Consider the following 24,169-nt stretch of genomic DNA (forward strand, 5'->3'; position numbering starts at 1 on the left):
TGTTGTAAAATAGTGTTATTAGTTACATATCACTTATTTACACTACTACTACTACTAATAAAAATAATAATAATTGTGAGATCATAATCACACAGTCGCACTGTAGGCGTAGTTGTTGGGTTGGTGACGTCACAGTGACGTTCTGAAACAAATGAGCTGCTTACTTATCGACTATAAATTATACCCTAAACTTCATATTAAATTCTTAAATAATAGTAAAAAAAAAAAAAACTATGAAGATGCACACTCTGGCCACACCATGACCTCCACCAAACAGCAACCATTTTGTTTTTTGTTCCGTGGTGCATGACGGGACAGATTTAGGAAGTGTAAACATCATCAGTTTGAGACAGAGCCCAGGTTCTGGCTTGGATAACCCTAACAGCAAGTGACACTGGAATGAAGTGAACATCTTCAGCCACTGGACTGAGGACCTCCTCTCTCTCTCTCTCTCTCTCTCTCTCTCCCAGGGGAAAGGAGCTTTTTAGCATCAGCACACTCGCTAATGGTCTATTAAAATATCAACTCGTTCACAGTTAACCGGATTTGCTTCTCCTCCGCAGCCCCCTGAAGCTAATCAAACGCAGCAGCTTTGAGCTGAAAAGAGCCCGAACTTAATCTGCTTTAAGCGCCGCTTTTACACCCAAGCACTCTGGCAGCAGATCGAGTGTCCCAGCGGCCACACACACACACACACACACACACACACACACACCCTAAACCTGCGCCTTAATTGGACATGACAAGTTTCTGTGTCTCACTAATTGTTTCAATTAAGAGCCGTGTTAAAATCACTGTTTAATCAAAGTTCAGCATCCTGTGTGTAGATCTCCTGAAAATCCTGAAAATCCTGTAAAAGAAATGCTCAAATCTCACTTCCTGTTAGGAAAGGAAGCTGATTTAGATCTACTTTTTCAAAACGGACAAGTTATAGTTGATATTTTAAACCGTATAAAAATAGTTTTGCATATATTATTTTATTTTGCATATACTTTTCTTTAATTAAATTTTTTTTTTGCTCTGCACTATAGGAGTCTAATTTTTACTTCCAAATGCAAAACAAATCCTATTCAAAAATGATTCAAAAATACAGTTAGTGTACAAAAATATCTAGCATTCTAAATATAAAAATAAATAAAATACAGGTTTTATGTACTATTTACTGAGTTACTAACCACAGCTACTAATTAACTAATGCTAATTCCTAATAAAATATTTACATTTAAAAAAAATGCTTTTATTGTCTTATGTATCTTGTGTTATTTAGTGTGTATTCTAAATGTTATATTTATAGCAGGTATAAAATAGTTTATTATCTTATGTAGGCATGTTACTGTTAACTGTATTATTATTATTATTATTATTACATCAGTATCAGAGTTATTAATTAGAGGTACATTATTAAAGTATAATGGACAGCAGGATCAGTAAATAAAGCATGATTGTGTTTTTCTCTCCATGCAGTGAGTGGTGATGGAGGAAAAGCCCAGGCTCCCCCGCGCTGCTGGAGGCGATGTCAAGTCCGGATGGTTTTCTAATGACGCCGCTTTTAATACACACCAGCTCGAGTTTCTCATCCGACCGATCGATGCAGCTCACACACACACACACACACACACACACACACACACCAAAACCATCAGATTAGTTCGTGAGAGACATCTCGAGCTCATCTGATTAACCCTAAATGGTGGGAGAACACCAGTGCGTTTTGTTCTTTCGTTTTACACACACACACACACACACACACACGCATCATATTGCACACACGACACACAAGTCTATCACACATTTCTGCAAGTTAGTCTGGTATTTTAGAAACATGAAGCAATAAAGTGTAACTGAAATAAAAAGCAGTCATCAGTTTAAAAGCGCTTTAAAATGTCCGACAGATGAACAGCTCCATGAGAACAACGTGTTGATGTTGAAAAGGGAGAAAAAGGAGAAATTCCACTCCGGACCAATCAGGGAGTGATGTCATAAAGCCTCCACCAATCAGAACAGAGGAAGACAAACGTGACCAATCAGAAATGAAGTGGGAGGAGCTAGAGAGCAGGAGACAAACCTGGGACTGTGTGTGAAACCGGTCCAAGTCCTTCTGCCAAAAAAACTTTCCATGCTCGGGTCGGCGCTGGCGCATCCCCGGAATCCGCTGCATCCAAAAAAAAAAAAGAAAAAAAAGTTAACAGGAATTTAACACTCAGTAGCGTTAGTCCTCTGAAAGTGGAATATAAGTCTCCTGAAGGGTGTTCGGTCAGGTTTGTGGAAGGAGAGGATGGACCGAGCGTCAAGCTCCAGCCCCACGGGTCAGACACCTCAGCCTGGCCCACACGAACCCATCAGCTTCGGCATCGATCAGATCCTCAGCGGCGGAGAGCCGGAGAGCCAAAAACGACAACAACAGCAACAACAACAGCAACAACAACAACAGAACTCGACACAGAACAGTCCGGACAGCGCGCACGGTCACCGAGCGGCCAGCCCGAGTCCCTACCCTGCGCTCTCGGGCGCTTTTCACGGTCTGGCGGCTCCGTATGATGAATCCGGTGCGTACGGGCCGAACTTCGCTCTGGCGCCCGGCGGTGTGATCAGAGTCCCGGCGCACAGACCGCTCACCGCCGCCGTGCCCCCCACCGTCCCCGCGCTCAGCGGCATCGGCTTCCCCTGGATGGAGAGCAGCCAGCGCTTCGCCAAAGACCGCTTTGCAGGTACCATCACCACCACCACCATCATCACCATCATCATCATCACCATCATCATCATTTACAAGCACAGAACAGCAGCTCATTTTAATAAAAACGCGCGGGTGCGTAAAACACGCGTCAGTGCGCACAGGTCCAGCTGGAGCTCATCTACACTCAGAGCGATTAGTCACTAAAAACAGACAAAATCACTCCTAATGCGCGTCCATCTGAACTCAGCTGTGGAAGTGTTACAGAATTATTACTCACTCAACACTGACAAGTTTGGCTTTGTCTAAGAAATAACGCAGGACGATATTTTCTGTGTGTGTGTGTGTGTGTGTGTGAATGTTTCTATCCTTTCAGCTCACTTTTTTTTCCTTTTAAAAAATCCCACCAATCCCAAATTCAAAAAGAGAGCACGAACTTATATATATATATATAATAATATATAATAATATATATTTATATATTTAACAGCAGAAGAAAAATGTCATAAATTTGGAAAATAAACACTGTTTGGTTATTCAAGAAGAAATTCAGAACCTCCTCATATATAAATCTCCAGACATTCAGTATTTATGTTCATGTTGTTTATTAATGATTAGTGTTACATCACACAATACAGGATATTTAATATTTAACTCTCTTTTAAACAGATGAGAGGAAGCAGAAGTCTGCAGGGAAACGGATCAGATATTGGGGCGATCAGTTCGTGTATTTTAAATCACTTCATGTGTGTAAAGATGCAGGAATTATGGGACATCATGTCCATTTAGAGCATGTCAATTTCTCATAAATAAACCTTATAGATATTAATAAATAAAATATACAGTATCCTATTCATATCAGAATCACAGTTTTTAGGGAAAAATACAAAATGAGTCTCCTGTAAGGGGAAACAAACAGAGTTTCTGTGAGCTGATGTCCCATAATAACGCTTTATACACAACATCAGCATCATATACAGTTCATTAATGCACGAGCGGGGAATGGTGTTATATATTCCTCTGGAGTTTAATCTTTAATCTAACTTTTTTTTCCCCAGGACTTTTAAAAATCAACACTTTATTATTATTTTTTTTTTGCTTATACACTAAATTACACAAAACACTGCAGTGATAGGAGTGAAGTCTTCACAATAATAATCACGAGGTAATATCGAATATTACCATTTGGGTTTTAATCTGAAGTATTAATATTCATGATGTACCGAATCGTTAATTTATGCAAAACAACAACAACAACAGCAACAACAACAGCAACACATTTACAATCAGCATGAAGCTCCTCTATTAGCGTCCATTAAGAGCAGCTGGTTCACATTCAGCACAAATTCATAAATAGATAATACCGCGCGCGCTGCGCTCAAACAGCGCCATGGTTCGAGCAGATTGATTAAAAAAAAAAAAAAAAAAAAAAAAAGATGGTAAATGGATAAAGAAATAAAAAACGCTGTCAGGTTTAAGAGTTCAGCTCCGGTTTAAACGCGCGCGCGAGGCCTCCCGCGGTGTCTCTTACACATTCATCTCCAATCCGCTCTTTATAACAAAAAAAAAAAAAAAAAAAAAAAAGACCAAGCACTTTATAAAAGACGTATCAATATTTCAGCAGGGTTATTTATGGACGCCCCACAGGCCTGAATCAGGTTCTCACACTTAAAAGAACAGAGAGAGAGAGAGAGAGAGAGAGAGAGAGATGGAGAGAAAGATGGAGAGAGAGAGAGAGAGAGAGAGAGAGATGGAGAGAGAGAGGGAGATGGAGAAGGGGTTGGAGAGACAGAGAGAGAGATGGAGAGAGAGAGAGAGAGAGAGATGGAGAGAGAGAGAGATGGAGAGAGAGAGAGAGAGAGAGAGATGGAGAGAGAGAGAGAGAGAGATGGAGAGAGAGAGAGATGGAGAGAGAGAGAGAGATGGAGGAGAATAAATTTTGGCTGCGTGTCTAGAAATGATAGAGATGATATGTAAGTTGTAGCTCTGATTTAACGTGCAACTTATAGCTATCTGACAAACAGAGACACCATAAAAACCAATCTGGATCTCTAAATAAACAATTTTACACATTTTCTATTCAAAACAAACAAACAAACAAAAAAAAAAAAATCAAAAACAAACAAACAAACAAAAAATTTACCTTCCAGTGTGTAGCCTACCATTTATTCTGAAATCAGTCTTCATTTTATATGAGACTATAAATTAAGATAAGACTATAAAAAAGAAAAGAATTATATCCCATAATTAATGTTATTTATTTATTTTTATTTATTTCACACACACACACACACACACACACACATATATATATCTATATATATATCTATATATCAGCATATATTTCATTTCCTTTCACAGTAAACAGCAGCAAACATTCCTCTCTTAAAGCACTGGGGAGAAGTTGAGTGAAAACGAGTAATAAATTATTAACAACGATTTGCGCTATACGATCATCCCACACACACACACACACACACACACACACACACACACTTCTGCAGAATAAATCTAACAGTGATAATGAGACAGATTTCAGAGGGATTATAAGGAAAAGTGACAGATGATACGATACAAAGCGATTAATATATCGATCTCAGGGAATATGGTTTCGTAAAGAATCGCAGGTTTGTTTATTTTATTTATTTATTTATTTTAAGTGAATGTTAATTATGGAGGAGGTACAAAAGATACAGGATTGCAGAACTGGGGACATCTTTACACCACACACACACACACACACACACACTCACACACACACACCTTTTCAGGTAAAAGATATTATACATATAGATATTATTTGTAAATAAAGGTAGAAAAACCACACGTTTTGATCATAATATTTATTATTATTTTTTTAATTGATGTGATTATGTGAGTAACATGTGATCACACGTGAAAAACACGTGAAGGTGCGTGGCATGGTGATGCGCCCCGAAGCTGCACGTGCGCGTGATCATATGTGAAAATTACAGTAACGTGACCTACATGTGAAAATAAATAAAGAAAGAAAGAAAGAAAGAAAGTGTGTGAAAAACGACGTGTAAACTGCACACACACCAACATCACGTTTCTGTAACAGGAGCCAATCCAGAGCGAAGGAAAAGTCCAGACTGCTTCCTTTTTATTTTAAAATTGTGTTTCTAATCGGATAATAATTTTAATAATGCAAGGATTTCATGTAAATAATAAAATAAAACTGTATAAATAATAACAATTCTGCACACACAACTCTCTATCTGTTTATTATATTTATTCCAAGTTCACTTCTTTTTTTTTTTTTTGCCATTATGGTAATACTGAACATGTGATGATTTGCACTTCCGGTTTGGAATAAACTTCTCCTTCCCCCGTCCTCCAGCGGCCCTGACGCCCTTCACGGTGGTCGCGCGGCGGATCGGTCACCCGTACCAGAACCGGACGCCGCCCAAGCGGAAGAAGCCGCGCACGTCGTTCTCGCGCGCGCAGATCTGCGAGCTGGAGAAGCGCTTCCACCGGCAGAAGTATCTGGCCAGCGCCGAGCGCGCGGCTCTAGCCAAGACCCTGAAGATGACCGACGCGCAGGTCAAAACGTGGTTCCAGAACCGGAGGACCAAATGGAGGTGAGAGAAAGAGAGAGAGAGAGAGAGAGAGAGAGAGAGAGGAGCGCGAGCGAGCACGTTAGAATCCTCTTTTATCCTTTTGAAGTGCGCCGCCGAGTCTCCAAATAACCGCGCGCGAGAAGCCTCGCCACGCATGCTTACACAGTTCTGCTGTTTCCGTCGCGCGCATGGAACGTCGTCAGAAATGTTCTAAAGAATGCGGATTTGGCGGGAATTTTTAGGTTACGTCACTCAGATAACAAAAAAAAAAAAAAAGCCCAAACAAACAAACAAATACAAAGTAGAAGCACACATTACACATTTACAGCTTTTTTTTACGCTTAAAGTTTATAGTTTATAGTTTATCTTTAGTTTAAATGTATATAAAAATATGTACTAAAAAAACATTAATCTCAGCTGAAAAAACAAAAACAGGCTTTACATCAGAGCTAGCTAACAGCTAATTTGCTAACATCTGCAGTCCCCACAATGAAGTTCGCACATTTCTACCAGGAGTGTTAAATCCCATATTACACTGCTATTTAATGATTAAAAAAATCTATATGTAGTATACATGTGATGTTTTAATAAGGTTATTAATTATGAAAAAAGATAATCACGTGACCTGCAGCAGCTTGTTGAGTGAAAGAAAAATAATGCCTCAGGACACTGATTGTTTTTCTCCTCAGTGATCCTTCTACCTGTTCTGTCTAAAAAAAAATGTACAAAATGTACAAAAACACACAGTTAATGAATATATTTCACAATAAGTGTGTAAAGATTTATTAAATGTAATTGTTAGACTTCATGACTGCGCTCTGAGGAAAAAAATACCATACTGTACATTTCCGGTGACATTGTAGCGTCGAGCGTTCACCGTTTCTACCTTCAGTGTGTGAATGTAGTGAACCTTTAAATACGATTTATGTTACACAACTGGAGGATAAGGACCACTCTAGTACATTTAATTAGCTTTAAAGTAATATTTAGAGTAACACTACGCTACACTAGTCTACATTAACTACGCTACGCTACACTACACTATGCTACGCTACACTACACTACACTACATTACACTACAATGCGCTACACTACACTACATTAGTCTACATTAACTACGCTGTGCTACACTACACTATGCTATACTACACTATGCTACGCTACCCTACATTAAACTACGCTACTCTACATTACACTACACTGCGCTTAATTACTCTACACTATGCTACATTACACTACTCTACGCTCCTTTATGCTACACTACACTATGCCACACTACGCTACCCTATATTACACTATGCTACGCTACATCACACTACACTACACTGCGCTACACTACACTATGCTACACTACACTACGCTACAGTACGCTACCCCTCACTACCCTATATTACACTACACTGCGCTACATTACAGTATGCTACACTACGCTACAGTACGGTACCCTTCGCTACCCTATATTACACTATGCTATGCTACATTACACTACATTACGCTACACTACACTATGCTATGCTACACTACATTAAACTTCACTACGCTACACTAAAGGATACACACTAAAGGTGTACTCTTAACAAGGAAACATGTAGTCAGTGAGAAGTGCCTTTTCTCTGCTAGTGTTCATGTCAGTTTACCGTTTATTTATTTTGCTGTAAATAAGATCACGTCTAAAGAGAAATCTGTTTTTATATTATTCTGATTGTGACATTTTTACACCTACTATGAAGAAACGAGACATTTGCCACAGTTGCAACAGTTACAGAACAACACAACACAACAGTTTAGGAAGAAATTATTAAATTATTTACTGACTATTTCATTAACCTGCTGTAGGTGTTTAGAAGAGACTTTAAAAAATGCTGATAGTTTGTAGGAAATTTTGTAGAAACACAGCTGACTGGTCAGACTGTGGTAACGCAAAGCCACAAAGATTCAGTGCTCAGATTAGCAAAAGCAAGTAAGATGATTCGGATCAATACATCGATTTAAAGATGATTGAAATGAACCGAGGCAACAATCATAAATCGATTATTATTGAAAAAAAGACATACAACTGGTGTGTGTAACTGTGATACGTATAAAGTAATCCTTCTCTACGTTATCACCATTCATGAGTTAATGTTGGGCTTTACGCAGATTCTGAACAAAGTGGAACAAAATGTCGATCGGAAATGACTAAATCGTATCGTATTGTATCGTAGCAGATTCAGACGTATCGTCAAATATCAAATTGCTGCTTTATGGATCAAAGTTGTATTGTATTGTGTCGTATTCAGTCGAATCATATGGTATTATATTGAATCGTATCGTATTGTATCGTATTGAATCAAATCATATTGTATCGTTTTGAATTGAATCATATCGTATCGTACTGAATTGAATTATATCATGTCGTATTGAATCATATCATATCATATATCATTGAATCGTATCATATCGTATCGTATTGAATCAAATCATATATCGTTTCATATCGAATCCTAGCAGCTTCAGTGATATTGTCAAATATTGAATTGTTGCTGTATGAATTGAAGTCCTATCATATCATATCATATCATATCACAGTAGATTAGGTGATATCATCAAATATCAAATCGTTGACTTATGAATTGAAATTGTATCGTATCATAGCAGATTCAGTGGTATTGATAAAATATCTCATCAGAACCATATCGTATCATGTGGAAGACTTTTACTCCTCCAGTAGACGTTACTTCAGAGCTGCGTTTGTGTTTAGAACAGGACAAAATGCAGTCAGCTGCTGCTAAATGTCTGGCAGAACATCAGCACAAATCCACATCTGGACCAGGTGCTAATTACAACATGACGGAAAACACAATCCACTGAACAGGACGGGCCGCTGAGTGCGTGAAGGATTCGGCAGAGCTTCAACATGGCGACTCTTTAACTGACGCTAACTTCCTCACGAGCTGCAGTTATTTTTTACGACTTAATCTGCAGAGTATATATATTTAATGCGTGCCCCGTTGTTTCCACCCGTCTTCCATTTATTGTAATCTTTAATCATGAGCATTAAAATGAAAAGTCGAGAGGCTCATTTAAAGTCTTTATTCTGCAGAATCAGCAGCAGGAATGTTGAACGTTTTACGCAGTGCCACAATGAGACAGCAACACTGTGAACATTTGAGGACTAAACCGTCACATCAGGCGTCTTCTTACAAAGCGTGTAGGACCTACAACACACACGTAAATGTCATGTCTGTGTCATGTCACGTGAGATTAGGAGAGTAATCCCTGAAAACTGCGCTTGTGCATTCAAGTAAAGACGTGACATCATGTGACTTATATGACATCACACGTGAAAATGAATGAATCGTGATAAAAATGAACACATGACCTCCATGGGAATAAACAAACAAACAAACAAACAAGAGCATATGTGAAAATAAAACACATATCCTACCTGGGAAAAAATAACCTGAAAAAATAAAACAAACAAACGAACAAATAAATAGACCAAAAAATGAATAAAAATCACATGTGGAAAAATAAAACCTCATGACCTACATGTGAAAAAATAAAACAAAAAATATATAAAGAAAATAAAGAAATAAGTACAATTTACATGTGAAATTTTTAAAAAAAAATGTACCCTGCATGTTAAAAACTAACAAGTGAAAACCAAAAACCAAACAAACAAACAAACAAACAAGTACATGAATGCATAAAGGTGTAAACAAATAAACAACAAACGAATGAATAAATAAAAAACATACACTACTTACGAAAAATGCGTGCGAAAAGTATCTAAAAATCATGTGTGTAAAATTTAACACATGAAGTTCATGTGACTTTTCTGTAATGTGTGTGTGTGTGTGTGTATTCAGTGCCATAATGGACAGCACAGGCTCCTACATACGTAAATCTTCTGATTTCTGTAATGTGTGTGTGTGTGTGTGTGTGTGTACAAGGTATTACTTTCACTTGTAATGTAAATTTTAATTAGTTGTCACGTCAGAAATCTAATCCCGAATCAGAGGAAACGTTTGTCTCTGACTCGCTGATGTGGGATAATTGCTCGGTACAGAGGCGGAGGGAAATGAATTGCACCGTGATGGGCAAAAGTGCAGCTATTAAATTACCAAAACAGGTAGATTTACACTCCGGACTGTATAATCAGAGCTTATACTGCTAACACAACACTAACACAGCACTAACGCCACACTAACGCCACACTGACGGCACGCTGCAGGACCCGGTCTGGAGGAGGGAAAGCTTTAGAGCAGATTTAACTGAATTCAGCGGGAGTGTAAATAAAACAGCCACAGAGAAAAACCAGGACGTTTGCAGCCATGTTGTCTTCATTACCTCTGAATATCAATAAAACATGCTAACGTTCCACCTCCACAACTCTTAAAAATGATTTATTTTCCGATATTTTCATCTCTTCCACTAACCATGCATGCATTCCTTAATTTATTTAGCAAATGTCTGTGATTTCGGAGAAAAATGGATCTGTTTAAGCAAAATTACTTTAATGCTGAGAAAAAGAGAAAAAAAAAATACACAAAGCAGAAGAAGTAGGTTTCCCACAGCTAGTGCAGAGTAAACTTAAAGCACACACGCAGAAAAAAAATTCAAACCTAGAACCCTTAAGTGTACATGTTCTTGGGTTGTGCCTCAGGGGTTCTGCGTAGGATCCTAAAACAGTGTTTCCTTGTTAGAAAGAACCCATTTAGCAAGCGTAGAAACCTTCACTATCAAAAGAACCTTCAGAAGAACGCCTTTGTTTTTTGTTTTTTTTAAATAAGAGTAAGAGTGCATTAGCCTAATGTTTTTACATTTTGTACATCATGTGACTGAAGTCAATGTATAACATGTATATATTATTTATATAACTTTATTATATATAACAGCTGATTTTATTATTTTATAGAAAACTCTAATTTATGTGATTATAAATATTTATATACATAAATAAGCACTACGGCTACATATAGGCATGATAAACCCTTAAAACATCAAAACACTCTTCATATTATTTTATAGAAACACTCGCATTTACGTATAGCTCCGTTCTCTACTGTACATATGCACATGTATGTAACTGAAATATGTAATTATACACATAAATATGATTCTGAAGTATTATATGCTATTCAAATTCAAAATTTTATAGATTCTGTGACATACAGTTGATATTAATATTCTAAAATTATATATGTCTATGTACATTTATATTCTGTACTATGTACTTATATATGTATTGTATTTTCTATTATCAGTGTATGATAATGTACGCATTATGTATACATTATATACTCTTACGTGCACACTATAGTACTATACTATGAATAAATACTATATATATATATATATATATATAGTATTTATTCATAGTATAGTACTATAGTGTGCACGTAAGAGTATATAATGTATAGTATGTGTGTGTGTGTGTGTGTGTGTGTGTGTGTGTGTGTGTGTGTGTGTGTATACAATCTCAATGTCCTATTATAGACAGTTATTTATGTATGTATGTATTTATGTTTTATACACAGCCCAGTATTTATTTGTGTTTTAGAGCTTAAATTTAGAAAAGGACAAAAATCTGTTTATCTTCTTCACGACATGTCACACTGTGTTATTATGTAGAATTCTTATCTGTAACTTTATTGCACATTTAATATATGACATATTAAATGTATGGAAATATAGAAGTTTGAATAAAATTCCAAAAATATTTTTAACGCTCCCACTCCAAACCTTATAGACGTCTCAATCAATCAATCAATCAATCAATCAATCAATCAAAAACTAAATGTACATTGACTAAAACAATGAACTAAATTCCTCTTTAAAATAAAAAAGAGAGAGAGAGAGAGAACAATCAGACAGCCAGCATTCTTCTTCGAGGAAGTTTCGAAACAATCTGCTCTTATACAAAATATAACTTTTATGTTTAATCGGTGCAGTGCGTCTCACAAATGCCAAACTTGAGGCTGGTACTTTACAGATTATAATTCCAGTTATGTTTATGTTATGTAAAATGTCATTATACAGAGTTATACAGGTGCACATACAGTAAGTGCATGTGAATAGTGTTAAATCTCTGAAAGTTTTAGAATTATATCCATCCACCTTTATTTATCCAGAAGATTTAAACACAACTCGAGCTGTATGAACTGAAAAAATCCAGTAATTCCACACAGAAATGAACACAAGCCTCGAACCTACAGAGCTTAAATGTCTGGCACAATAAAAATACAATTTTTATTGGATTTTAAAATGTCTAGCATGGAGAATGATCTTTTAAAAAGAAAGAAAAAACATGTAGATCGTTCCATAATCTCGAGCTACAAAAGAAAATTCACCTTTAAAACTGATTTGTGTCTAAATATTTCAGCTTAGCAAGAAAGAAAACCTTGAATAGTGTCAGATTTATCGAGTATTTCACAAAATAAGATTACAACAAACCAAATATAGGATTATTAAACCTATTTCTAGTCATTTTGATTTCCTTGAAATAGTCTTGTTCTAGTGGCAGATAATTTTGCTAATTTTAAGCATTTATTTCTATAAAGAAGCACAAATGATCTGGCAATAGAATAAGACAATTTAAAGCTTGGAATTAGTAAAAAAAAAAAAGAGTGTTTATTAATAGGTATATATTAATATTATATTCAGTTTATTGTAATTTTATAATAAGAGATAAATCTGGAAATTGTTAGGACTGTTTCACTTGCTAAGACTTTTTCTGCAGTGTAAAAGCAGCCTTTAGAAGATATTGTGAATGTGAAGTCCAGATCTCTGATGCTGTCTCTCTGCGTGCTCTCGTTTGGCAGACGGCAGACGGCGGAGGAGCGCGAGGCCGAGCGACAGCAGGCCAACCGTCTGATGATGCAGCTTCAGCACGACGCCTTCCACAAGTCTCTGAGCGAGCCGCTGCCGGCCGACCCGCTGTGCATGCACAACTCGTCCCTGTTCGCCCTGCACAACCTGCAGCCGTGGGCCAGCGAGGAGGGCGCCAAGCTCACCGCGCTGGCGTGAGACCCCCAGTACAAACACCCTGTCTTACCCCATCGCCCCCCTCCCAATCACCCCTAATCACCCCCATCACCCCCCCACGCCTCACTCTCTAATCAGCACGCAGCTGCATCTCCAACAACGATGGGACGTTTTCTGTACAGAGCAAAATACGACATCTCTGGAGCTGAAGATGAGCTCCGAAACGAACATACAAACACACGCAAAGCTGCTGCAGTGAGAGACTCATCTTTCTATCTTTCTGTCTGTTTTTTTTTCTGTCCATCTCTCTTTCCATCTCTCTCTCTCCATCATCTCATCATGCTGAGGGAACGCCGCTGAGAGACATAACCGAGGATAAATTATTCAGAACATGACCTCCCACGGCCCCTACAATGGGCAATTTGAACATAAAGCTAACAAGGACACACACACACACACACACACACACACACAAGCCTGAGAGAAAATCAGTACTGCTTACATTTTAGTAAGGGTCAAGGGCTATTCTGCTGTTTCGTCTTCAGTTTCTAACGGCTGAGGAAAGCGCACCGCGATTTTGCCACATGAAGTTAACATTTAATCGACCAATCACAATCTTGAAATCATATGACATCACCAAAACTAGCTAAATTAGCTAAATTGTGAATTGGATTTTACATAAAGTTAAAAAAATCTCATTTATTTAGTTTACTGTCAGTTGGCCGACTAAGGAGCGCAAAATTATGATGCAATTATGTGAATGAATGCTTTATTTTATGTTATTGCCTAATTATTACACAAGTAATATAGTGAGATAAAAATCTATAAAACTTTAATAAAAAAAAATCTTAATATACTTAATATTTGTCAGTGAACATGGCTACACAGTATAATAACCTGAGGTTTGCTAACTTGCTAACAATCACAGAGACTGGTCGTAATCACACAAAATAGTTGTTATATGTATACAAGTAGCTATATTTTATTATTATATACTAATTAGCATAATATTTACTAGCATGTTAGCAAATCTGGCTCCTGGTTTTACACATTAAGTACACATTTACTGATTTATACACAATATAAGAGCCTAATGTTAACTCTCTTGCTAGCAAACATGGCTACTAGTTTTAGATATATCATGTAACATCATGTAGCTAGTGCTAGGCAGCCTGGCTTATGGTTTAACTACAGTATAACAGTTTTTCTAAGGTTAGATAGTTTACTAATATTAGATAGTTTACTGGTGAAGTCGGCTAGCTGCTTAATGTCAAATAGCTGGTACTAAACAGGCACCGTTAGCATTGAGAGAGGCTTATCCTGGCTGCTATGGCACTTTTTTGAGACTGAATGATAGAGAATTAGCCAATACAAAGCAGGATTATTCATATATTTTATACAAATATCAGCATGTAATAATATAGCTTGAAGTTTCAGGTGCCTTATGCTAGTTATCTGGTTTGTGCAGCACGCTTGCATAACTATTATATTTCGGATTCCAACAAGAATTATGTGCTAGGAAATAAAGTTAAAAAAAGTCAAGTGGTGATGTCATATGATCAAGTTTGCGAGTAGTTGGTCAAAGTCTAACGTTCTGACTCGACAAAATCGTGATTTTAGTGCGTTAGTGACAATGCTCATCTCATTTTTGTTTTATTTTTAAATCATAAGGCATTATTTCAGAAATGACGACTGAATTGTGAGACTCTTATAAGAAAATGGCTGTACAGTGCTGAAGGTGTGCCATGAAGAGATAAGTTATATACAGTGGTGAATAAAATGTTTAAGATGTTTCTAAAACACTCTCGATGCATCCAAATGAGGTGTATTATACATTGTATTGTAATTCATATGTAAATAGCTGAAAATGTAATTAAACTCTCCTTTTTTTGGCTTCTAACTTTCTTTTGTGTTGCTTTTGCAAATCGTCACTTCTCTACTCTAAGATGGTGAGATGAGAGTTGCGTTTTAACTGGACACCGTTATGCACGCCGCAGCACTGAAGCACTTAGGGCCTCGCCGAGATAAACGCAGGCTCCTGTGGGATCGTAAACATGGCCGCCGATTTCCCACCGAGTGCTGACTCTCAGGAATTGACCCGCCTGAGAGAGAGAGAGAGAGAGAGAGAGAGAGAGAGACGGTGGGAGCAAATGGAGCGCCGTCCATTATAAAACGATTTAACATTAACATCAACATTAAAATACTGCATAGGTGAGTCCACCGTCCTGTCATAAAGCTCTCTGGACGTTTAACAGCTAACAGCCGCCATTAATAAACACTCAGAGACCTGACTAATCCACACAGGAAGGCCTCTGCCCTCCCCAGGCCCCCCTGTAGGCCCACAGGGACAATGACATCATTCAGGGGAAGTGAAATGTAGGACCCAGTGAGCTGCAGTGTTCTGGCGCCACCTAGTGGCTGAAGCGTGCAACTTAAAATAATAAGTTGCAAGGTTAAAAATAGTTGCTTCTGATATACAGGATAGTTTTCAGTCTTTTTGTTCTTCTTCCACATGCTTTTAAAAAGGATAAATATTCAAGATGTCTCCCTTAAGACTCATTAGCAGTACCACACATTACACAGTTATTGTACTAGTAGGCCTTCCAGTTTCAGTGTGGGGGAAAATAAGGGACACTTTCCCCTGCCCTCGTTAAACAATTACAGAAATTAATGTTGTTCCTTTTAAACCATTTCCCTGCTTCTATGGATTCATTAGTTTATTATTCCAACAATATCTATAATCAGAGAAGAATGGTGATCTGACATTGTGTGGATTACTGAGATGAAAAAGGATAGGTTGAACCTGTTTTTTAAAGTAAAAAACAACAACAACAACAAAAAAAACATTTATTTAGAATTTGTAAATTGTAAAAAAATAGATCTAATAATCAGTCTAAAATCTGAGAATGGATGAAATAGGCTTATTATTAGCATGATTAAGTTAATTTTGCACATATGATAGTTAACCTGATGATAGCTAACTTGTTAGCAACACAATATAAGATTTAGCTTGATAAGCTTGGCCCTGTTATCAGTTAGCCTGATTATGTTGTATCAATTTTTCTTCTTTCAGTTAATGATATTCGGGAAAACAATCATTATTCAATCAGATGTCTGAAAATAACAGTACATTAAAAAAAACTAACAAAAAAAAAAAACATTTTTATTAAACAACAACAGCAGCTCATATTCGCCTCAGGGGAAATCTGAAGTAAAATGAATTCAGTGATTCCACTCTGTCTTCTGTTCTTTAGCCAAGTTAAACATGGCATCTCCTTCATTAAAACAAAGAAAAACTTCCATATTTCACTTTTATTTCACCAATATAAAACAATCCCGTATTATAAGGGACAAGTGGAGTGTAACTCTACTGTTAAACACGTTAGAGCAAAAAATAACGGAGTATCTTAGCAGCTAGCTTAGTTTGCAAACAAGCAAGCTAATTATAAAGCCAATATCACGTAATTTAAGCCAGATTACCTAACATTAGGCTAAATATAATGGTCTATTGTGTGATTAAAATAAGTAGCCATAGTAGCTAGGAGGTTAGCTATAACGACTATATAATCAAAATGATTAACAGGTTTACTAGCTAATTGTGTAAACCAAGGAGCCAGGTTCTCTAGCAAGCTAGCTAACAGAAGGCTAACTATTTTGTAATTAATATAGTTAGGGTAATAAATAATTTAACAAATTATATTCCTAGCTAACAGAAGGGTGACTATTTTGTAAATAGTGTAGTTAGCCTTGTTAGCTAGGAATATTATTTGTTTATATATATGTATTTTAAATCAGTAGTCAAGTATAATAGCATGCTAGCTAAAAGAAGGGTTATTGCATTTAAAAAAAGGAGAGAACTTTGCTAGCAAGCTAGCTAACCATTATAGAAATATATATTATTCAAGCTAATCAAGCTTGCTTAATTATTAAAGAAGTAAATCGATTAGCCAGGTAAGCTAGCTAACATTAAGATGTTTTATGTAAACCAGTAAGCTAGTTTCATATCAAGCTAGCTAACTTTATGCTAAGTATTATATGATGATTAAAACAAGTAGGCAGGTTCACTAACAGAAGGCTAGCTTTTATATAATTAAAATGATTAGCCAGGTATTATATTATTAGCATATTAGCAGCCAAATAATGTTTTCTATTAATTATGTAATTAAAAGCAAGTCAGCTAACAATTAAAAACAATTAGCCAGGTGAAGCTAGTTAACATCAGGCTAAATATTTTACTGCTCAAACAGGATTTAAATCAGCTGCAGGTGATAGATACTCATTTCTACTCTTATTTAGAGCTTTAGCATCTTATTCTGACTATAAAATATACATTTTAACCCCAAGCACAGAAGGGAAATAGTGTTTAAATTCCACTTTTCTTTGCTTTTTATTAAACGTGGTTTAGAAAGCATCTTCTCTGAAGCAGGTGCAACTCAACATACTGTAGAAAGAAACAAATCATAAAAGGTGCCAACATTATTATTATTTTTTTTTTCCAAAACTCTTTATTCCTGTGCAGTAAAATTTGTTTCATTGCAAAAGCATGACAGACACGTTTCATTTATTCCAACTCGGAGGGTAGAGAGCGGCTTTTCTCAGACTTACACATCCAACCTGTGCTATTTTACAGTATATTCACAAGTCCAGCTTCATATGCTTCAAACTCACACGACACAGAAAATGTTCAGACACAACGTCCCTTAGCTGCACTCATGATGAAATTTACAGATCAGGAGAAGCTCACGCAGCTTCTCAGAGGAATCAGAAACCTGCAAGAGTTTCTGAACATGACAAACTCAAAATTAAAAAAAAGAAAGGGAAAAAAAAAAAAAAAAAAAAAAGAGAAGACATCTTCTGAAGCTCCTTCTGCGAGAGACGGGACGATGTTGCACCTCGGCAGGTCCGAATCGGGAAAAACAAGGAACACAGGCAGAATAAAGTGACATTTAAAGGAACTTTTAAAAGGAATGGCACGGATATCATGCAGAACAACTCAGGAGGGAGAAATTAAAAAAAAAAAAAAAAAAAAAGACAACGACATAATTTAACTAAGTAAAATGTTGGATTAGTTCTTCACTGTCTGTCTCCACTGCCACAGCTCTCCAATCACCTGTCGAGGGAGCAAATAGAGTTATAGTTACACATTCACCAATACATTAGTATAAAGGTAAATTCATTTTAATGGAAACGTATCAAGGGTGGTAAAATCCAGTAAATACCTTTGCATCAGTCACTTTGAAGCCGTTCTTCACATAGTTTTCGAACTTGGGCTGAAGTTTGGGCAGCATCACTCCCTGCAAACAACCACCACAGCAGTTAACGTTAAAAACTCTTCACGTACACATCTCTTTATATCGCTTACAGCAGCTTTACGCTCTTTCTTTTTCCTTCGGCAGAAAAGTTGCAACATTAAGGGGGCGGAGCTTACGCAAATCACCACGATAGTTTAGTTAATGTTCTCTCACTTGCTAACTACAACTTCAGAAAAGCAGTGCTGGAGAAGTAACATTCATGTACTTAGTTTTGTAACTTAACGTAGCAAAGAACAAGCTACTTTCACAGGAAAGTCATTTGAGGTAAAATGTTCGTAACGCCAAAATCCGGACGCTGTGGCAGAGCTGTTAAGTCGTTACAATATTACTGATGTAATTACTGACGCATGTTGGAATAATATTTCGGGGAGAAAAATTTTAATAAAAATATAATCACAAACGCCTTTAACTAGCAACAAAATTGAGGGCATGTAGAAAGCACGGGGAATTAATTTAAGTTAAAATAAAATGTTTAATATTAGACATGTTTGCTTCATAACCTGCATTTATCTTAAAGGAAAAAAAAAAAGAAAAAGAAAAAAAAAAAAAAGGGGGGGGGGGGAACCCCAGCTGTCTACTGTCTCGTAAATAACGCTCCTTTGCATATCCGATTTAAGAAAATTTCCCAAACTTCCGAAAAGTGGAAACCTGCAAAAAAGTGGTTCCACCAAACAACAATCTACATCATTTAAACATTATGAGAGTTCTTTACTTAAGCTCCGCCCCTTCGTGAACACTAAGCACCAAGCACTGATTAAGGTTTAATTGTGATCAGCACCACATTTCCTGTGTCATCTCATCTCACTGTGAGTCATAATGTCGACTGCTGACTCCATTAATTACTGTTGCCATTAGCTAACAGCGGAGACCATTACTTCCACACAGATTAATAATTAGCTTTAATTACTCCTCATCATTTGGAGATCTGTCAGCTAAATGATTTCCGCACCTGAACTGTAACCGTACATTAAACTATAACCGTACGTTTCTGTGCTCGATTTTAGAGAACGCTCCTTCTCGGTCTCGGTTATTAGAATTCAGATTAATACACCTCAAAGATATTTTATTATATGCTCAACAAGAGCTGCAGGATTTTCAAAACTTAAAAAAAAAAAAAAAAAAAAAAGCTGGATTCGAGTCCTCGGAGCTCGCTGTGAAACAGTGGATGATGTATGAAACTGAATTCCTAATCAGACACAGCTGAAGTTCATTTAAAGTTAAAACGCCGCCTGGTGCGCGCACGCACAGAAAACTGTTAAAGTTTTTCTTTTTAAGTCATATAAACAACAATAAAATACATGGAAATGGAAAAAAAAAATTTTTACTTTTTTTGCTGACGGGGCAAAAAAAACCAACCAACCAACCGAACAAACAAAACACCATAAAGTGGCCATGTTTAAGTTCATTGGAAACGCATTTCCTTGCACATCACATGCTAGTGAACGTTAACACACACCTTCTCTACGCTAGCCATCATCTTGGCCTTGATCTCCGTGATGCTGAGCGGCGCTTGTGGAGTTTTGGGCGTCTTCGGGCTTTTGGGGGTCTGTGGTTTCTTCTCGTTCTTCTTGCCAGCATCTGGTGTCTTGTTCTGTTTTTTTTTTAAAGAAAAAAAGTTTTCCATATGGATTATAAAATCAACACAAGTCCCTGTGAATGAGCTGTTAATATATAAACAGTAACAAGAGCATTAATATACAATTGTGATTTGCGGCTGCACTACTGGGGAGAGCTGGTTTAGTGGAAATTAATCCACACCTTCTGACCAATCACAATCCACTGCTGTGGTTTGAAGGTTTATATATAATGGGATGCTAATCATTCACTAGCCAATCGTTCTAAATAATCTGAGATAGTCCTCGCTGCAGAACAGAAAGTCCAGGATGGTCCAAATCCAACTCCTCCTATAAACCTAACACCAATCACGATGTCACACACACACACCGTTACACACACTCATCCAGCTTGAAACACTCTACTGCATGGACTCTGGGCTTAACTCCACCCACATAGGAGGAGCTGGACCAGGTACAACTCCACCCCATGGACTTTTTGTTCTGCAGTGAGGCGTATGTTTTTAATTGTATCACCTTTAATTCATACAGAGCTGTAATTTCTTACACCAGGACACAGCTGGGAAATAATAAGTGTATAGAAAAATAATAAGCATAGAAAGTGCTGGAAGTTCTGGACACACACCTGTTTGGGTGCTGGTGTGTTGGATTTGCCGTTCTGAGCAGGAGTCTGGGGTTTGGCTGCCGGCTTCTTGGCCTGAGACACAAACACCAACGTTAACTTCATGTTTACATTTAAACTAAAATGACACAAATGCACGTAAGGATTTTACACACGCTCACCTTCACTGGCGTCTCCTCCTCGCTCTCTTCCTCCTCCTCCTCATCCTCCTCCTCATCCCTGAAAGAAAGATCCAGATTCATATTTATAAACACATTAATCACACACAGTCATTAAACTACAACAGGTTCACCCCAGGTGCAGCTTAAGTGCACTCACTCTTCATCATCGTCATCTTCCTCATCGTCATCTTCATCCTCCTCTTCCATCTTCATCTTTTTCTACAGACAGGGAAAAAACAAAACATAAGTCACATTGAAGAATAGTACTAGCACTGTGCAAACACACACACACACACAGAGTGAACACACTCACTGATGGCTTTGCAGCCGCTGGAGCTCCTCTCTTCACAGCTGTCCTCATCTCCTCCTCCTCTTCCTCCTCATCTTCATCAAAAGACTGATCTCCGCTCATCACTACAACAACAAGAACAAAGTTTCAGTCACATGTTTGACCGAGTTGTTCATCAAGTTGGACACACATCGACAGGTCAGATGAGCGAATGATGGTTATCATCTGCTGTTTTTATTACAGTGGAAAAAAGACCATCTGATCTGTTGATGCATTTCTGAGTGACCCATCATTACAGCTTACGCGACGTTACAATGCCGAGCTCCTTTGCAAAATGTGTAAAGGGCAGCAGGCCCGTGTTTAGAAACATCCTCAAGTATCATGATGTTTTTAAGCAATTATACGATTCCAAGTAATGGAATAATGAGAAAATTCCAGATTGATTTGACTCAAACTTTTCTTTGAACTCCTTTGAAAGCCACCACTAAAGCAGTAAACAGGATCAGCACATGTGCCACTTACTGATGAGGTGCTGGCCGCTGATGTGAACTGGACCGGAACCGGTACGCAGACGGAAAACTACAGGAGGACTGATCTCGAACCCACCCAGACACACCTGAAACACGAGTTCATGTCAGTCAAATTCAAGCGTTTTAAAGACACACAAGCGTTTTAAAGACGTCGCTCTGAAACACTCACGCTCGGCATGCTGGACGGCTTCAGCGTGGCCAGCACGGCTTTGACCTTCTGACCCTCCGAGTCCTGGCCCTCGACTTCCACGACGTTCAGCTCGTCTTTGGTGGCCGGATCGACACACGCCTGCGGGGATAAACTTCAACTTAATATTTTATTAACTGGATATAATTACCAGGAGAATCTTTAACTCAGGGTTCTGGTGAATTAACACTGATGAATTAGTGCCAAATCCTCACGCAAAAGTGCACGTGTGAAACAGGAGGATCCACAGGGGGATCCACGGGTTCTCAACTTTGGAGCAATGATTTCTGGGAGAGAATTTTTACTAACTGTAATTTACAGTAGTTCTAAGCACAAAACCGTATCTTAACGCCGTCGTGTTAATCAGTCGGAGACTAATTAGCTGCCGTGTGCACTGTAAAACTATAAATAAGCAGATTATAAATAAACAGAATGTGATACTGATGCTATGTTTTGCAGATAATAAATAAAGTATCAAGCAGTTTTTTTTCTTTTTTCACATTGTTAGGAATTTTTTCTGGAAAACCTCTTGGAGTCTCGGAGGACTGCCTGAGAGAACTGTGCTATTTCTGTCATATCACTCACACATATACATTACTAACATATTTACTGTTTATTTGCTTGTTATATTTATTAAAATAGTGCAAGAAAACACTGACACACGGGGAAGCCATGATGCTTTTGCTGTGAGTGGGCTTTACACTCGTGAAAATATTACACTGTGTGTCTTTAAAATGGAGTCGATGTCCAAAAAAAAAAAAAAACATGCTAAAACACACACACACTGAGTGTGTGTGCGTGTGTTTAGTCATCACTTCCTGTATGCACTGCAACACGACAACTCAATCAGATTAAATGCTATAAAATACAAACAGCCTCGCGAGCTGCATGCACGCACCATCCTGACGGACAGCTGATGCTCGAAGTCGTCATCCTCGGGGTTAAAGGTCACTTCCTTTCCCTCTTTCAGCTCGCAGCCTGTGAAATAATTCAACACAAACATGTGTAGACCTGCAACTGATCAGCATGAAGTGAGTAAAAAAAAAAAAAAACGAGTTAATACACAAACACTGTGCAAAGAGGAAAACTGAGAGGCGCGTGATGAGGGGTGTGAGCTGCGCGAGCTGCGTCTCCACGTGCGTGCGGTGTGCGTGCGTGCACGTGCGCCATCTCGCGAAAAAAAAAGCATAACCGGAAACAACTTATAAACTCGTTCGAAATGTTTCAGCAAACCAAGTACCCAAAAAAAAAAAAAAAAATATATATATATATAGTTATGTGTGTGTGCATAATCAGACTGAAATGTGGACACCGGCTGCGTCCCACGTGTGCGCGCGCTCCACTTACTGTTATCAGTATTTTTATTATTAATTCTTTTTAAAACACAAAATAAATAAAACCCCAGTGCAGAAATACTCGTGATGAAGCTAGTCACGCACACACTCATGTACACACGCTGATTTCTGACGCGTTTAGAGAGCAGGGGGTTGAAAGGGTTCACAGGCCGCCGCCGCCATTTTGGAAATCGCGTCACACGTGTGCGCGCGCGGAGGCAGACATGTGTCCAAAAAATAGAGCTAACTAAATTCACTAAGGCATTTATGAGAATGTATGATCATAATGATCACTTTTAGGCGCACACACAGCCTGATTAAATCTTCACTCTGATCAGTTATTTCACTGTTAGAAACCCTGATGATGATGGTGATGATGGAATTCTGCACGAGCTAATGTAAAACCAAACAACAACAACAAAAATCCTAATTTCAACATCAAACCCCAAATCAGGTCGCTGATCAGTAGCGTAGAAAAGAAGAGAAATGAGAAATGTACCGTAAAGGAAGGTCTGAGGGCCCATCTGCTCGGCGTCCATGTCTGCTCCCTGTGTGAGTGTGTTAAGAGCCGGTGTAGTGGAGCTTCTACGGCACACGAGGAGGGACACGCGGCTCCGGTCTGCCCCGTTCACACGCCCACTTTATGGGCGTTCCAAGAAATTGACCAATGAGAGGGCGATGACGCCAAAAAAGGAGGCGGGGTCAGTGATGTCAGAAGTGCTCTGGTTCCGTTTATTTTATTCATAATTTTATTTGACTTGAAAAAAATATATTTCTTGTGATTTACGTATTTAATACACAAGCTCTACGTTGTGTATGTAAATATCACGAATATTTAATTAATTCATTTTTTTTAGTATAACTCTGTAGTCTAAAAACTACATAAACTACATATCCCATAAACACCGGTATTCATTAACATGTCGCTAGACTTGGATA

The 24,169-nt window shown here is 37.9% G+C and overlaps 2 protein-coding genes across 2 annotated transcripts; one reads left to right on the forward strand and one right to left on the reverse strand.

The window, feature by feature from the left end:
• The first annotated feature begins 2,151 nt into the window (after positions 1–2,151).
• tlx3b (T cell leukemia homeobox 3b) lies at positions 2,152–15,431 on the forward strand. Its single transcript, XM_026910298.3, has 3 exons — positions 2,152–2,708; positions 6,033–6,273; positions 13,059–15,431. Exons 1-3 carry the CDS (start codon positions 2,276–2,278, stop codon positions 13,261–13,263), a joined length of 879 nt encoding a protein of 292 aa, XP_026766099.3. The 5' UTR covers positions 2,152–2,275; the 3' UTR covers positions 13,264–15,431.
• A 2,152-nt stretch (positions 15,432–17,583) lies between these two features.
• npm1a (nucleophosmin 1a) lies at positions 17,584–23,880 on the reverse strand. Its single transcript, XM_026910348.3, has 11 exons — positions 23,730–23,880; positions 22,795–22,874; positions 21,879–21,998; positions 21,702–21,795; positions 21,204–21,304; positions 21,048–21,109; positions 20,891–20,948; positions 20,733–20,804; positions 19,990–20,124; positions 18,441–18,515; positions 17,584–18,331 (listed from the first exon to the last, which is right to left on the reverse strand). The coding sequence occupies exons 1-11, from the start codon at positions 23,767–23,769 to the stop codon at positions 18,287–18,289; spliced, it is 882 nt and encodes a 293-aa protein (XP_026766149.3). The 5' UTR covers positions 23,770–23,880; the 3' UTR covers positions 17,584–18,286.
• Positions 23,881–24,169: the final 289 nt, after the last annotated feature.

This window comes from Pangasianodon hypophthalmus, chromosome 17 (genome assembly GCF_027358585.1).
Source record: "Pangasianodon hypophthalmus isolate fPanHyp1 chromosome 17, fPanHyp1.pri, whole genome shotgun sequence".
NCBI lineage: Eukaryota > Metazoa > Chordata > Actinopteri > Siluriformes > Pangasiidae > Pangasianodon > Pangasianodon hypophthalmus.